This window comes from Thunnus maccoyii, chromosome 7 (assembly GCF_910596095.1).
Source record: "Thunnus maccoyii chromosome 7, fThuMac1.1, whole genome shotgun sequence".
Taxonomy (NCBI): domain Eukaryota; kingdom Metazoa; phylum Chordata; class Actinopteri; order Scombriformes; family Scombridae; genus Thunnus; species Thunnus maccoyii.
In genome coordinates this window covers 15,566,143-15,583,363 of record NC_056539.1, presented here as the reverse complement: position 1 = coordinate 15,583,363, position 17,221 = coordinate 15,566,143, and the positions used below count along the sequence as shown (strand labels likewise).

Sequence of the window (17,221 nt, the reverse complement as noted above, 5' to 3'; positions counted from 1 at the left end):
AGTCTAACTTATCAGTGAGATGACTGTGGTGGCAGACAGGGGGCAGCATTAGACAGTATTGCTCTCATATGATGGCTGCTGTGGCTGAAGCTTTCTAACTGAGTGCTGCAACAAAAACTTCAGCTACCTAGAGAAGCTAGGGCAAGGCGTTGTGTCACCCCGTTGTCAGGCTGCTATATAGTCTAAATCACTTTGTTTTTTGTTGGTATGGTTGTATGCAGAGTCTGGTAATCGTGTTGTGTTTTAAATATGGTCATAAAGGGCTGATGTGAATGACTAAATGCAGATTCTGGCGGTGTGTTTTCAGGTGGGCAGGCCTGCTTTGTAGCTGTGTTTTCTTTCTGTGGTGAGATCAGGTTGTCGTCTGCCAGGTGCCTTTCATTGTCTCCCTCCACTCTCCTCCTTCTCCACCTCTCACCCTCACTCTCTCAGTGGTGGGCGTTAGTTTGTTGTTTCTCTGATGCTGCTTTAACCTCTGACTGCAGCCTCTTCATTACTAGTGTTTATGCCTCTCCTTTCCTCCCTTTTCCCCTCTATTCATCGGTCGGCCAGCCGGTCAGTCAAATCCCTGTAGTCCGGCTGGTCAAACATAGATATTACACTCTGTAATAACACTGGCCACCCGCTCTGACCCCAGCCCGCTATTCTGGCCATAGCTTCTCATCATAAGGATAGGCACTGAGCAGTGTGGTGTGGGATTTACGATAGAAAGACAAAGGATGGACTGTGCCACTCATTTATTATTGTGCTTTTATTTTTTTTCTCAGCTTGTTTGTACTGCGAATTGCTCTGCTGTGCCAGGCCCAGCACAAATAAAAAATGATTTCAGGGAGAGATTGATAACTTGGATAGAATATTTACTATTGCCTTGATGAATGGATAAATTAAGATTTGAATGTTGTCATTTCTGCAAGCAGCAAGCAGCCCATCATGTCTTTGTCTTCTCACACACACTCACACACACAAAAGTACATATACAGATGCAAAGTGCAGGAATATCAGAGTATTAAGGTGCAAGCATCCAAGCAGAGTCCGCCCCCGCAGTCTTCATAGTTCAGTGTTTTGCAGCTGCTTTCCTGCTTTGCCTGACATTGGCTTTGACTTTGTGTTTGTAGCGTTCTTTAAGTTTCCACGTCCATGACCAGCAGCCCCTCATATGCTCAAGGATCCATCTCTCCTCAGTGCTTTTTACAAAGACAGGATTTGACCCGTGTGTGGAGGGATCTTTGCCTCACAATAGACAGTTTTCTCAGCATCAGTGTCCAGCCCTGCGGGCCTGAAGGCCAGAATTCTGCCGAACAAATGCACTAGAATCCACGGCCGCCAGCACTCAGACGCCGACGGGCTTTGATCACCTTCGGCTGGCGCACATCAGGCTGGCGTTAGGGCTTTAAACCAACAACCCACTGGACGGTGTGATACGGCGCTCGGCGGGACAGGCGCTGCTGGCTGCTAACTGTTTAAAAGCACGGAATGTTATTAAGTGATGCAGATACAGCGTCCGCGCATGAATGGGAGAAGAGAAATACTGTTCATTTCAGAGCGTGGGGCTGTTGTTGCTGGGCATTAGCTGTGGCATCTGAAGAATGCTGATAACACTGGCTGTCTTTTTGTAATTTTTTTTCTCTCTCCCTTCTTTTGGCTCATCTCCTCCTTCATTCTCTACCTCCATCCTAGTTTTCCCTCATGCTGAACGCGGGTTATTTTGATGTAGCCTTTACTATAGTACATACACCACTGTATTTACTGTTAGATTAGTCATGCGAATATTTTCCAGTTTCATATTACTTAATAATGACAGGATGGTACTGAGAGAGATGAAAGATCTTAGTGGAGATTCACTGTTTGTTTTTTATTGTTGTGTGTTTTATAATTGTTTTTTATTTTACCTTTTCAAACCAATAGTGTTATTGTGATATATGTACTTTTTATATACAGTAATAATTGTATCTTCTCTTTATGTTTGCAGGTGAAGAGGAACATTTCAGACTTGACCAACATCCCAGTCCGGCATCAACAGTGGGAGGGATGGCCTGCGTCAGCATCTGATGACTCTGTAAGAAGCACGCACACACATCACACACACAAACATTATCAAAATAACACGGACACGGACGGACATACTATAATAGTTCTACCAGAGAAATTTCAGCATCTGTCTTCACTTTATTGTGCACAGTAAATGCTGCCTTTCCCTCACTGGTTCTTGGATCAAAAACAGCGGCCATAATGACAATTAAACGTCCGCCACAAATTAAAGTCCCTGAGTTACAGATTATTGATTTACATTATTTTAATACTTGCAAATTGGAAACTGTTCTACACTCTGTAATCCATGCCAAAACCATCTGTCAGAAGCATGCGAGTAAGATGTTGAAGCTAATTAAGATGTCAAAGACGGCTCCCATCCTGTGTCCTCTATCTGTGGACATTAAAGCTCACATCATTGAGTCCCGCTGACCTCTCCCGTCCCAGGGTCGCTCTTCCCAGCCATTCACCCTGCACACAGTCAAGCTGATCAGAAGCAGCCCTCATACAGAACCTCGAGGAACCTCTGACCCCTTTTGTCTCACCCCGTCTTTGACAGCATATGTGTTCCCATGCTAATTGTATGGGATGGTTTATCATGCTACATTGTGGAGCTGTTGCGCACACATTCTTGTGTTAACCCCTAGCTAACGTTTTCCTTTTAGATCTATGTGATAGTTGTTTGATTTGAAGTATTGGTAATGACTTTGTTTCTTTATTTTTTTCAATTGTAATTATATATGCCAGAACTGACTCTACAGTAGCAATTAGACTGCATATCTATCTATGTTTTAAGTGGCAGTGCAGATTTGTGGGTAATAATGGTAACCTGTTCTTTATATGCAGTATTTCAGAGGATACAGTCTACTCTATGTGTCACCCATTATTCATGTTTCAAAAACTCTTAAGCGAAGGAACAATAACTACACCTGTTTTTATGACCCAAAGTAAAGCTTTTAATATTAACAGTGAAAGCAAATACATTGCACCCATTAATGTGCTTAAAAGGTCAGAGGACAAAGGGTTATGCATCCTTTCACTACGGGAGATTGTTTGCTTTATTTTTGTTCCATTACAGCTCAGACCAAGCAATTGTAAAGCCTGTGACCACCAAACATACCATACTGCTATGATCCTTTATCATTGGTTTATCATTGTTAGCATTATCCTTGGAGACATCCAGTTATGTGATCAGTAAACAGCCTGGGATTACAACAGAAATACAAATCTTTGTTAAAATCTGAAAGCACATTGTGGACATGTAGCGCAATGACTGACCTCAGTTCTAAGTGAAAGTCCTTATGTATTATGGCACCAAATGATTTACTTGTCCAGTTTGCAACCGCGACATGCAGTTTGCTGTTACTACTTTACTGTTCACACTAACAAAGAAAAGAGCTACTCGAAGATGTTTTTAGTTTCTGTTCAGGATGTGGGTGTGCTGTCGTAGATTTGAATATGGATTTGCAAAAGAAAAGGAAATGTTTCAGTTTTTTTTTTTTTTAAATTATCAAAGTGATTAGAAGTATTTTTGTGTATTTTGGAATACACAACACTTGACAAACAAGTATCCCTTACTTGAATACCTTATACATGTTCCAATCATGCAGAAATAAATGTCAGACAAAGAGAACAAAAATGAAGCACTATAGGAATGTTGTTGGAGCAATTAAAACCTTTCTATTCAATTACCCTCCTTGAAATTACTTTAAACCTTGAGATGTAGACGTCTACATTGGCTTTAGTAAAATATTTAAACATTTATTCAGCTTCAAAATTATATTTCTTTATAATTGAAAATAATTTTGTCTCATATAAATTATTTAAGGAAGACCCCTGTAGCTTGTGGGTCAAGATGCTGACCATGATCTGCAATGTCCCCGGTTCGGGTCTGGCTGGCAACCTTTGTTCCATCTCTCTCTCTTGTTTACCATCGTCTCTTTACTATTACTGTCTAATAAACGCATACAATATCCCCATTTTCCTCACTCAAAAAGAAAACATGATTTGTGCAAGCTAAAAATAAATCCAGTCACTGTCAGACATGCATATTTCAAAAATCTATTGCATATACTCTGTGTGTTTAGCGAATGAAAATAATGGTTTTGAATTCATGAAATAAATACATTGATTTTGCACATTTTTAAATGAATAGAAGCATTTTGATGTATTTCTATAGAAAAACTATGTATGAGTATAAGATGACCTAACTGAGATAAACCAGCATAGCATGCTTACTCAGTAAGTTACATCGCTGAGAAAACTCCACTATTGTCAATGTAATATCCAATGTAAGAGAGGTAAAATTAAAGGAAAATAATTCATTTTTTATCTTTAATTGTTAATATTTATATTATTTATATATTTATTTTGTTATCTGTGGACTGGTTATCAGTGACCCTAAGCTGGTCCCCCTAGGTTACTGTGGATATGATGGCCAGGGATCATGAATAGATTGCAGCTCATTGTGGCATCATAGGCCCAGGCGGCACCTGGCTAACACACATCTGCAGCGTCTGTGTTTCCTGGATGAAGAGATATTAAAAAGCACAGAGACAGAAGTGTAATAATGGCCTCTGTTCTAGCCACAGCCCTCTTATTGAAACGTCTGAAGGTATTAACAGAGAAAGCCCACGACTTGGCTGGCCTAGCAGGCGGATAGGGAGCCAGTGTTAGTGTCTAGCTCATTAGCCCAGTCTCATCTCCTGGGGTTTGGGCCAATAAATATGGCAGCCAGAGGCCCCAGATTACGTTTAGCTCTGCACACTAGCCCGCTTGCAGTGGAATCGATTACTACTTAACTCTGCTTCCCCTTTAAGTGTGTGATATTACTTTGTTTGCCTGCTTGCATTTACATTTGTGTGTGTTGTGTGTGCGTATTTGCATTTGTGTGTTTGCAAATGTGCATGTCCAATAATACACACAATGTCTAGGGCTGAGAATCGAACCTCAATACTTTTTGAGTACCAACTGAGCTGTGTCTGTAGCATCAAATTTTGAAAACTGTCAAGTACTGAAAACTGGCTTTGAATGCTTGGTCAAATTGTTAGTTTTTCAGGTCAGATATTTCCTGATTTTAAATAATTTGTTAATTATTATTATCTGTATTTTATTAAGGTAATGTTTGATTCTTAAACGCGGATTCAGTGTTTAAGAATTTTGGGACATTTGATCTGATTAGAAAAGTAACATTTCTTTGTCGAAGAGAGTATCGTTTTGGTGTTGGTATGGAAACTCCAGTACTGTATTCGCAGTTTTTTAAAATAATACCAAGCACTTACTGTGACAATAACAGTGTTGTTGCCTCTAGCACGGCTGCTGTAGCAGTTTAGTTTGAGTTACTTGTTAAAGTCTCAGACCTGGTTGGTTGCTGTAGTTGGTGACTAGCTGCAACACATCGTCACAGGTGTTTTACCACCATTTTTTGCAGGTACAAAGAGCACATATAATTTTATTATAGTTCTTCTAATTGATCACCTCGTTCAGAATGTCTATAACCTTGTGAGAAAGAGATATTTGAATTGTGGCATTGTTTGTTAAATCATGCCATGTATTGTTGGAGTGTAGAAAATTAGCTTGTTGGAAAGAAATTCTCACCTTTCAGAGAAACTAGTATTTATGTGTTACGTCACCCTCCCTGATAGTGTCCACTCAATGTGTGTCATTGTTTATTGTGCTCTGAATTATTCAAGGCCATGCGGAAAGTAGAAATTGGAGCAGGAAGGATAATGCTCAAGTAACACTGAACAACAGATCAGTTTATTCAGTGCACTGTGTTATTGTATGTGGTGTTACACGAAGGAAGTTGAATGCAAAAGGAAGTGTAGTTGAAGTAGTAGCAACGGGAGGTGATGCTCATTTCTAGCAGGCAGTGATTTGAAGATTTCTTAGTGTTTATGTAGAGTATATAAACCCTGTAAAACATTAACCACAGAAATAATGTATCTATGTTGCACATTTTTAAAGTCTTCATAATATCAGTTTATTTTAACGTTTGTTTGTCTAGATAGCACTGGAATAGTCTTCAGTCAGAGAAAAGTACACTTGTTGGACTTTTCTACAGTTAAAACTTGGTGGAATTTGTTTTACTCCAAGTAGAGTAAAATAAATACTACCTCTACCTCTAGCTCTGCCTTCAAAATCATCCGGAGTCTTGTGGCTTTGGCAAAGCCAATCTGAACAGTGCTGAAGATTACGACAGAGGTCTTGGCAACAGTTGATTTGAGAGGCCAATGGGACGTTAACGTCCTGTGCTGTTTGAAATACGCTGATTGAGCCTCTTCCCCTGCCTCCTACATCTCCCTTCTCCTTTTCTACTCCTTCGCCTAAACAATACAGCGTGGAGACTTCCTAGACAGGCCCCATCTCATTTGAGTTGTTTTGATTGGCAGTCCTTCCTCCACACCTGTAGGAGTGATTGACAGGGCAGTGGGACATCCTTATTACATCGCCTCATCATTTCAACCCCCACTGCCACACATCCTTCCTTCTAGCCTGTAATTGCTGACATTTATGCAGTGTTTCATGGTGTTTGCTAATGTATTAATGCTGCAGAGCCGCAGAGGTGCCTTGCCTTGTAGGCCAGCACCTCCCTCCGTTTCCCAGCCGGCATTAATGGAATCCTCCTCTACCTGATAGGGGCCTATGAAGCCAAGGGTTTATTGAGGGGGGCCTGGTGGTTTCCATAGCAACATGGCTCAGCAGTAAGCTCAGGCAGAGCCCCCCTCCCTTGTGCGATTGGCTGTCTTCAGGTGACATTCAGCACCAAGTTAGTCTGTCTGATTCATTTTCTATCTCTTCCAGCTCTGTTCGTTTTTCTTTCTGTGAAGTTCCCAACTCAAGCATTTTTTTGTCTTTGTTTGACTAGGAGGACGCTCCTTCTTTGTTTGGTTGCCTTTTAGTATGTATGTAGAATATTAGATGCACAACACCATGCTGGATGTAAGAGATAACCCCACAACACCTACTCTCTTAAGCATCCCACTGATCCAAGAGTCATTTATTTATGCCTACCTTAGCCTCTAGCTCTAGCTTGTATTTGTATGTGTGTGCGCATATTGTCAGGCCAACACACAATGTACAGGACCCCTGATACTTCTCAAGAGATGCTTATCTTCAGCAAGGCAGAAAAGAGCTTGAAACAAGGAAGCCGACAGGTGTTAAGGTTGGGATGCGCTTGACCTGTCTTTTTTTTTCTCTTTTGTCTTTATTTTTGGAGATCGCGCACTATTTCCCATCCATTTCCCATACTCTCCCTCTCCAGTTCCTTTCCCCTCTCTGTCTCACTTTTTGCCACGCTCCCCCTGTTCCCTCACTCTCTTCCTTCTCTTGTCCCATCAAAGAGAAAGTGGAGTAAGGTGGAACTGTGGTTGTGGTTGCCATCAGTGCAGCTGTCAGTAGTAATTATCTCACACTCACAGCCAGACACCTAATCCAAACACTGCCCTACACTAGAAAAGAAAAAATGAAACACGGAAAGAATGAAGGGAGAGAAAGGGAGATAGAGAAGGGAAGAAAGGGTTGAGGGGGAGAGGGAAAGGAGGGGAGGGGGGGAAAGGGAGAGAGAAAATTCTTTCCCTGTATCGGCCCCTGAATGCTTAGAGCCTCAATGCAAGTGTTAATTAAAAGAATCCAAAAAAGAGGAGCCAGTTCCTTTGTGTGGAGATGTGGGAGAGGGTCATTTGGGGGGGTTAACCTCATCCCCCCACCCCCCGTGCCCTGCGGCGCTTCAGCCTTGTTTCCACGTTTTACCACTGAGCCGTCAAGCTGCACTTGTGTACCTCAACATCAGGAGAAGCCATCGGGTCAAAGTGAGGAAGAGGATTGAGAGGCACTCAACTCATTTTTTTCTCCTTTTCACCTCCCCTCCTTGCATCCATGTCAGCTCAAACCCTCCAGGCTGTTTTTGACAGGGGAAGTGATCAACTTTATTTATACACTTATTAGGCCCTCAGACGAAAGCCTCTTATTGTGAGTAGAGGGGGTAAAGGGTTTATGGGGATCCTCTCGGCAGCCGCTGTTAAGATTCTCACGTTTGATTGCCACTCGATTGGGGAATAGGCAGAATAGACTTGGGGGCCATTCCTTCATATCCTTAAGGCTCAGACCCTTTATGTCTTTGTCTGGCTCAATAACTACAACTTTCCTTACACCATGCTAATTCACCTCTCAGGCTTGGCACCCATCATGTCTCTAATGGCCATAGCTTTTCTGTTTTTTTGTTTTGGCTTTGGTTTAGCAAAAGTATTGCTGACTTGCTTTATTTTCACTGCTTGGGGAATGATATTTATTTTTTGTAGTTAGATTCATTTGTAACTTTTCTGAAAAGATATGAAAAACACAAAGATCTAATAATCAGGCCCACAGTACTAACTTAATTAGAGTTAAGTTACATGAGCAACTACTAGGCAATTCAGTTAAGTGTTCTTCGTAGGTGTTCCCGGGATACTCAGCTGTCCTTGCTGTGACACTTACACTTACTTCTCGAGTACACTCGCTACTAATTGGTAATACAAATGAAACACAATCTGTTTCTCCGTTTTTGTGTGTACATGTCTGTCTCTGCGTCCGGGGTGATTGATTGTTGGAGGCCTCATAGGGAAGGTTTTAATTCACTGACACATTAATAGTCATATTTTTATTCCTAACACTTTTAGTCTTGACAATGAGTAAGGTATGAGGTACCTTACCCTCGCTCTTACAGGCAACTCTGAATGTCGGCGTGTCCCTTTAATTGCAATGTAGTTCTTGGTTTGTGTAGTTTCAACATTGCATGTCAATCCAGCCACTGTTTTTTTTGAGCAGTTATCTTTGCTTAAGACAACACGGAGGAGGAATAGGAACTCAGCAGGATATTATTCATTCTCGATCTGTCAGGGGAGACACTGCGTCTCTCATATCTGCTGCATCGTTACTGAGCTTGTGAGAATTTAAGACACAGTGGTCAATAATATAACCAGTTTCAGTGTCAGCGTTCAGTTTTTCAGGCTGTAATAAATTGTGAAATGGTCACTCCTCTCCAGAGGACCAGTGAGGACCAGAGAGTTCATTATCTTAGTTTAGGAAAAGATCTCTTTATAATTTTGTGAGGCAAAGAACATGGTGTCACCTAGTCATACATTCAGCTCAGTCACAACTGTGCAAATGTTTTTTATACAAATATTTTTGTCTGTCAGCTGTTGCTAACTTACTTACATTGAAAAGATAAGGTAGCGTGAAAAGATGGAGTATAATAGACATACTCTGTATTTTGGTTCTTATCAGTGCCTGGTACACAGCAGTACTCAATAGTAAGTGTATGTTGCTGACAAGGTCTAGTGGTTACACTGTTCTCTCCTGCTATAGAAGCTGAGGCCAGCATGAAGACCCACTCTATTTTATGAGAGACAGAGAAACTCCCTGCAGTCCGTGTAGCCCTTTTCAGACTCAATTGGCGTTGCGTGTAATCGTCTCCTGATTCAACCATGTCCAGCTGCTCTTTGTGTGTCTTAGCACCTGACAATGGAGCAGATCACAGGACCTCTGCAGGGGACGAGAAGCTCCTCTGCCTCTTATCACACCCGGCCTGCATGCCCTGCCTCAGTTCTGTTGTTTAGAAGTTCACTCTCCCAGAAAAGTATTTACATCTGTGCTTTCTGCTTTGCTCTTTACAATTAGTGCTTGTCAGTGAATATATTGTTACATAATGTTATCAGTATGTTCAGGCCATAAGGGACTGTTAGATTGTTATCAGTCCTGCTTTTAGTGGTCTCTGTTGACAGCAATTAAGAAAAGTGCCATCATGTTGAGGAAATACTGACATTTAGATTTGTTTTTATATATATGCTCCACATTGTTACATGATGGGAATCAATCTAAAATCAGGCACACAACTTTTTAAAAGCAGGTGTCTTTGGTTTCGCACTGCATCCTGCAACCACCTTGCTCGTATTGTTGATGTCCCTTGGGTCTAAGCCTGGAGACACCAGCTGTAATGAGTCCCTGCTGAACGCTGACATTTTCAGTCCTGGCTTTGGATTTGGGAGCTCATTAGTCAGGTGTTCTCTTACTATAAACCACCACCACGCTAACAGCTTCTGCAGGTGTGCAGAAACCTCATCATGGTTCTCTCCTGATTAGAGAGATGAGGAAGATTTAGTTTGAAAGTCATAAAGTATCTCATGATATGACGGCCTATATTAGAACAGCTTAAATAGCCTAACTGAAGGTACTCTGATGAGGTTTGTTTTGTTCTGATTAGAGTTCAGTCTTTTATTTGTATAATCACATATGGTGTCACTAACTAGTTGGCCTTGCTTAGTAGATTACACTTAATATTGCTCGTTTTATTATGTTTCCTGTTTTTAGATGACGCTAGCTGTCTCTGGGATCAGTTATCCTTGCCATCGTCTCAGTGTTTGTCGAAGGTCCTCACCAGCCAATGCCCAGGAGCCCACGGAAGAGGTATATTCACACACACACAAACACACTCTCTGTGCTGTGGATTACTTTCCCCCTGGGTACAGTGTATACATGCTAACTTATAAAACACGGTAAGGAGATGCTTCTGTTAATGAAATCTGTCGAAATAAGTCTGGAAATGTATGAATAATTTATGTTTACAGTGTGCAGATGTCCATATGATCAGCGACAGTGAGGGAGATGATTTCGAAGATGCATCAGAGTTCGGTGTGGATGATTCAGAGATGTTTGGAATGGGCTCCTCTACCTGTCGGAAATCACCTATGAGTATGTACTGTGGAGCAGTTTAACCATTCAGTGAAATAGATTGTTGTATTGATTGTATTGAATGCTAGTGGCATGCATCCAATGTTTGTATAATTATTTTTGTCCCTGTGCAGTGCCAGAGAATTGCGAGAATGAAGCTGATGCCTTACTGCACTTTACTGCCGAATTTTCCTCAAGGTGAGCTAAGTGTCAAGTGCTTCTTCTTTTAATTCAACTTTAAACCACAGACGGTTAGCATGTAACAATGTTAATGTGTTTATGTACTGTTGTGTGTGTTTGTATGGTCCTGCAGGTATGGAGAGACCCACCCAATGTTCTTCATCGGGTCTTTGGAGGCAGCGTCTCAAGAGGCCTTCTATGGCAAAGCTAGAGATGTAAGTAAGCTGATTGGCTGTTTGGAGCCTCATTGAAAGGTTTTTAATTTAATGAGATACTGTTTTAGATAACAAGGTCATATTTTTCTTTGTCCCATTGTGTTTCTAACATTTAATTTTGTCTATGTGTAAGATACGAGGTACTGATGTTACTTATGCGAGTCTGAATCTTTTGCACTGATGTCATACCTACTTGATGTAGTTTCAACATTGCATGTCAGTCTAGCCACTGCCTTTTTGGGCAGTTTTCTTAGCTTAAGACAACACAGAGCAGGAACATAGAGTGAGCAGGATATTATTCATTCTCTATCTGTCAAGGGAGATACTGCATTTCTCATATCCCCTCCTTCATTACAGAGCTGGTGGGAATTTAAAACACAATGGTCAGTATTATAACCAATTTCAGTATATGCCTGGTCTATGCTTTTCCAAGCTCCAATAAATTGTAGAATGGTTCTTCCTCTCTTGAGGGCCAGTGAGAAATAGTTAGTTTAGAAAAATTTCCCTGTCAACACACAATTTAAGATATGTACGGTGTGATACTTTGCCAGGGATTTTGATTCTTATCAGTACTCACTCGTAAGTTTGTATTGTTGACGAGGTCTGGTGGACATGAAGAAGTCCTTTTGAGATATTTGCACTAGGGGACTTTTGCCTCATTCCAACTGAAAGTAGTACTGTGTTTTTAAAAAAACGCAAGGGGCTGCATTGGTGTGTTGTATTGCTTCAAGTACTAGTAAAGGGCTACAATGAGTCCCAGTGCAGTGGGACAGTTGTGGGACCACTTCAATAAATACACCTGTGCAATCTAATGCAATCCCATACAGCTCTGCCATAAATTCTTCATTTACAAAGCTTATACATTTTCAGTTTTTGTTGACATTGTCATTCTTATTTACGTTTTATTATTGACATTGGAATATATATATATATAATGATATAATGACTTTATTACAGGGACAGTTGAGAGCTGACAGGAATTGAAGGGAGAGGGGGACAGGGGGTGATATGCAACAAAGGTCCACAGCTGGATTTGAACCGCAGACGTTGCGGTTATATGGCATGCATCTTAACCAGTAGGCTGCCAGGGCACTCTGTATATGTATATTTTTTATGTAGTAAAACCACAGAAACACAATGAATGCATGCCAATTAGCAGCATTTATAACAGAGGTCTGGCTTAATGGATTGCATTTTGACTAACAGAACTCCATATAGTAGAGGCCTAATAATCTCAACTTGCAACATATGCAAAATTAAGGAGAACAGTCTAAAAAATCATAACAACATATGCCAAACACAGACAAACTAAAATGCCACAGAGGAATTTAACCAATGTGGATATGATTGACATTTACAGCATATACCAGGTTGATAAAAACTGACACTCTTCACGCAGTCTTAAATGATCTTCCTTTGTAGTGCGTTGGCATTGATGACTTATTTACTTTGAAGTTGAATTTCTTTTTAATACTGTGTTTACTGTTATTCATCTACCCTCTGTGTCATGCTGTGTGAAGGAGGCTTTGCAGCCACATTGATATAATTTCATCAAAACCCTCATCAAATTTTCACCCTGACAGCTGAGGCTTTATTTTTAGCTGTCCACTTTTCCCTCTTGTTTTTCGGCTTTTGTCCTTTTAAGGATGCTTGTATCAACTGACAGCTTGTGTGGATTACAGCCTTATTAGACTGTGAGGACACAGCAAGATGTTTGGGGGGTTCAGATCACCCGGCACACAGAGAGGGAGGGAGGGTGGAATACAAGATAGCGGGGGCACGATACAGAGGACATGATCTGAATGGAGAGGAGAGTGCAAAAAGAGTGACTCAAAATAAGAGGCTGAGTGAGAGGAATAAGAGTCTGAGAGGTTGCAAGGTGAAGGTAAAGATGGAGAGAGTATGAAATAAACAGAGATGGAAAAAACGTAAAGAGAAATTTGGCGTCTTGCCTGCTTCCCAGCTGATCTCCTCTCCTAAGCCAGCTCAATATGGCCGATTTCTCCCTGGTGTTCACACACTCTGTACTGTACCACTATGCTCTAGACAGCTCAGGGGCAAAATAGTATTCATTTTCACTGTATTTTGTTTTAGTCTGGGTGAGCTTGATTTAGCCCGCCAACTGTGCCACGGTTAGAGTGACTTTAGGGAAGCTGGATATACACAAAGAATTTTACAAGAAAACAGAAGCTATTTTGATCTGCTCGGTGTTTGTCCTGTTTTGTCACAACCGTCCTAGACGACAGGCCAAAACATGCCGCCGCTGACGGTTTCATTACACAGTAACATATGTGCACGATTACACCGCCCCTTCTTCCATTTATCCATCCCATCCTTTGCTCTCTGCTTCCATCTGAAAAGGAATCTAGTTTTTGTGTCCTCATGGCAGAAAGAGCCTACTTCATTAAGGGGATATTGGAATAGGGCAGATTTGACTGAAGGGGGACTACTCGGTGGGTTTATAAACAGAGGAATCAGTCTCACTCTCTAAAAGCCTGGGAGAAGCTAATCACTAAGCAAAACACTACATTTGATGAAGTGTTTCTGAAGGTGTGTGTTGGGGGACTGTTGAGATAAACTCAATCCATCCTTAATGAAAATGCTTTGGGCTGCAGAGCTGAGCTGAGCTGAGCTGAACCCTCTTGGGGATCAGTGGTTAGTCAGAGCGTCCAGAGAGATAGGCCACCCATCACTAACCACGATCCTCACTAAATCCCCATCAACGCAGTGGTTAATCACTCTAACCCCACTCTCCTCCGCTCTCCGCTCCTCTCTCCTGTCTGCCACACACAAAGACGCATCAAAATTCATAGCCTTGCTGGAGAGGGGAGTCCGGGGATTTATCACTGCCAAGTATCCGCTTTAAAACCCAGCAATAGCCTTGCAGAGTCAAGAGGAAAGAGCACTGGCGAACCAGGATGGCATATGGCATATTGATGTATGTATAGCTATCAGATCTACGGCTGTAAATCACAAGCAGCACTCAGTCATGATTTCTTAACTGCACATGAAATGATCACTTGATACTCATTAATAGATAGATTAAAAATAAATGGATGTATAGTACAAATGTTAAACAATGTGGGAAGCTTATCTATAAATATTTCTATATGTGAATATATTCAACCCACAGTTTATCCTCCCAGCCATTAGTAGATGAACAGGACACATTCAAAAGACACTCAGTCTTAAGCATGTAATTCAAAGATGGCAATACGTTTGATTAGTTCAGTCACAGATTTAGAGGGATTAAAATTTGACAATGTTTCTGTTATAAAGATGTTTTCAGCGGGGTACAGAGAGCCTCGTGTGTGGTTCGTCATCGATCTGAATGTGTTTTCCCACTGTGCTTGTGAGGTCATTAGATCAGTCATTTGAGCTCTTCATTTTGAAGTGTTTGCTTTTCCAGACTGAGCTGCCATCTGTAGAATAATCACTATCTGGACTTTTCTGTTCTTCCTCCCCCTGTACCTTTCTGTGTATATCTTTGTCTTATACACTTGTGTCTCATGGCTCTGTTAAACATACTGTACCAATGAATGATTAAAAGCCTCTTCTTGATGTGACACAAATATCATCCACTTCGATTTAAGAGTTTCAAAGTCAAAAACAATTCCTGACAATATGACAATGTCATATATGTATTGTTCATCGGCATGTACTCGTGCTGTGAGTGTGACTTCATGTGACATCTCGTAGTAAAGAGCTTGTTGCAAGGGATTATTTGATTTTTAATAAGAAGTAATATACAGGCTATAGGTGCTATATTCTTTATTCCATTGTGAAATATTTTGAAGGCATTATGTATTACTTACATTTTACAAATGCACCAGGGAGTAAATCTGGAGTGATTGTGGACACAGCCAATAATATAGCAAGTCTGCATAAAAAATATAATTTCACTCACTGTCAGAAAGCCCTGTCCTTGGGTTGCATTATCCAACCACCAGAATGTTTTGAAACATTATAATATACAGAAAGATTAATGTTTTTTTTATTCTATGACCATGCAGGCAGTTTATTCTAATGTTGAAAAATATAGTACAGGGGCAAAGCATTAATTTAGTGAGTGTATTATACAAAATATGAATAAATTTTATTCATATATTGATGACTGGCAAGTTGCAATGGTATAAGCAGGATAATCCACTCCAACCTGTGCAGTTAGGAGTCCAGTAGCTCCACGTCATCGCTAGCGTGTGTTATTTTTCAATAATTGTGAGGTTCGTCCTGGATTGTCCCTTAACCTCTTAAACTCCATAAGGACGCCAGCATCCTTGGCTGATATTACTGTCTTTCAGAGGCTGTAGTGGGCTCAGTTTTAAGGCTAGAAGAGAAGACACTGGTATCAAATGAAACTAGACTAAAAGATCTAAGGCATCCACTGCTACCAACCATGTCATGATAGCTTGCCAGGAAGGGGGCTAAATAACACTCCAAACTTAGACTAAATTTTGCTGAGGGAAAAACTGGCATAACCAATTTAAAAAGGGGTCCCCTGACCTCTCACCTTAAGACATCTGAATGAAAATGGGTTCTATGGGTACCCATGAGTCTCCCCTTTACAGACATGCCCACTTTATGCTAATCCCATGCAGTTTGGGGCAAAAACCATGCAGTCTTTTGCATGCAGTATAAATGTGTTGTTTTTGCCTATTATAAAAATGGTGTGTTTGAATATTTCTGCATACTGGGGTCCCTAAACAGTCATGGAATTACATAAATTGGGTGTGACTGGAAAGCAGAGACTCTTGTGGATTCAATGAGCCAAACTGTATTCATGTGTGATGATGTTTGTCCCCATAGTAGCCATTTCATTGTAGTGAGACCATTTTTTGGAACTTGACCTCACTTTATAAAATGACCTATTGTGACCTCAAGAATAATCACAGCCTCATGAAACTTTACAACCACAAACTAGAGACCTCAAAAAAAAAAAAAAAAGCAATTCTTACAGAAATCTCCAAATGTCAAAAGTTTATACTACCAATCACAGCATGAATTTTTCGGTGGTGTTCCTCAAAGTCTTGGTGTCTTAATGTGGTATTTTGGAGGGATTTTTATCAATTATTGAGTGGTCAAAAATAGTTAAAGTTTGCACCAAATCAACAAATGTCATCAACCCAACTTATGACACATAAATGAGCAGGGAATGGCCATCATATATTTCTGTCATAAAGTTCTAAAATTTGAATAGGCGCCTAACCAAAACACAGTGTTTATAACATATTTATGAATAGAAAAACTTGACACAGTGCTGAGCTGCATCTCAAATTAATCTTCAAGTTCCCAGCTTTCAGATGATGTATACAACTTCTATGTGGCATATACTGTTGACCTGCTATCTCCCCCTAAAGATCCCCAAAAATGGTTCTATGGTAGGGAGGAGGGGAGTTGAAGAGGTTAAAATATATATGATGTTGTGTGTGCTTTATCTATTAATCAATACTTCAACTGTGAAGGAGGTGTTATGAAAACTATGCTTTTTGGAAGGTATTGGGAGAAAATGCCACATTTTGTTTTGTTTTTCTGGATGAGACATATTTCATAGCAAGTGTTATTGTTGCAGAACTTGAATGGTTTTTACGACATTTGAACATTACTGGGAGCAGATCAAAAGACTGAAGTGCTATAATGCTTGGACATGTTACTTTCTGTGGCTCTGACAAGCACTGCTTTTAAAAAACCCCAAGAATGATCAGAAACAAATGTTTGGGACATAATGTTTACAGTGTTCTTTAAATAGACCAGTTGCACCATGAGAACTGTGACAGAGACAAACAGTGTGTTACTTTATGGTCAGCCACTTCAGCTTGGCTGTATTGTCATGTTGAATTCATAGGGCGGTAAGGCCAAAACCCAGGATGGTAGTTACAGAGTAGTGTTTTATTGACCACTAGCACTAATCTTTCAGAGGCCTCATTTAATACAAAACATTCAATTCAAGCCTATGAGGTTTTGCTTAACTAGTTAAACACTGGATTTGTAAATTTGAAAAATTATACAATTTTTACCAAATGTGATGACTCAAAGTCTCTACTGAGAGGAGCATTGATTATACAGTCAATGCTAACAGTGATGTGCTGTGTGAA

The 17,221-nt window shown here is 40.5% G+C and overlaps 1 protein-coding gene across 1 annotated transcript in view; it reads left to right on the top strand.

Annotated features, from left to right (window-relative positions):
• faf1 (Fas (TNFRSF6) associated factor 1) overlaps positions 1 to 17,221 on the top strand; it is a 63,048-nt gene that overhangs the window by 21,639 nt on the left and 24,188 nt on the right. The window contains exons 8-12 of the mRNA XM_042417823.1: positions 1,970 to 2,056; positions 10,375 to 10,470; positions 10,632 to 10,755; positions 10,869 to 10,932; positions 11,048 to 11,129. Coding sequence (XP_042273757.1) covers positions 1,970 to 2,056; positions 10,375 to 10,470; positions 10,632 to 10,755; positions 10,869 to 10,932; positions 11,048 to 11,129 — 453 coding nt within the window. The remainder of the gene's footprint in view (positions 1 to 1,969; positions 2,057 to 10,374; positions 10,471 to 10,631; positions 10,756 to 10,868; positions 10,933 to 11,047; positions 11,130 to 17,221) is intronic.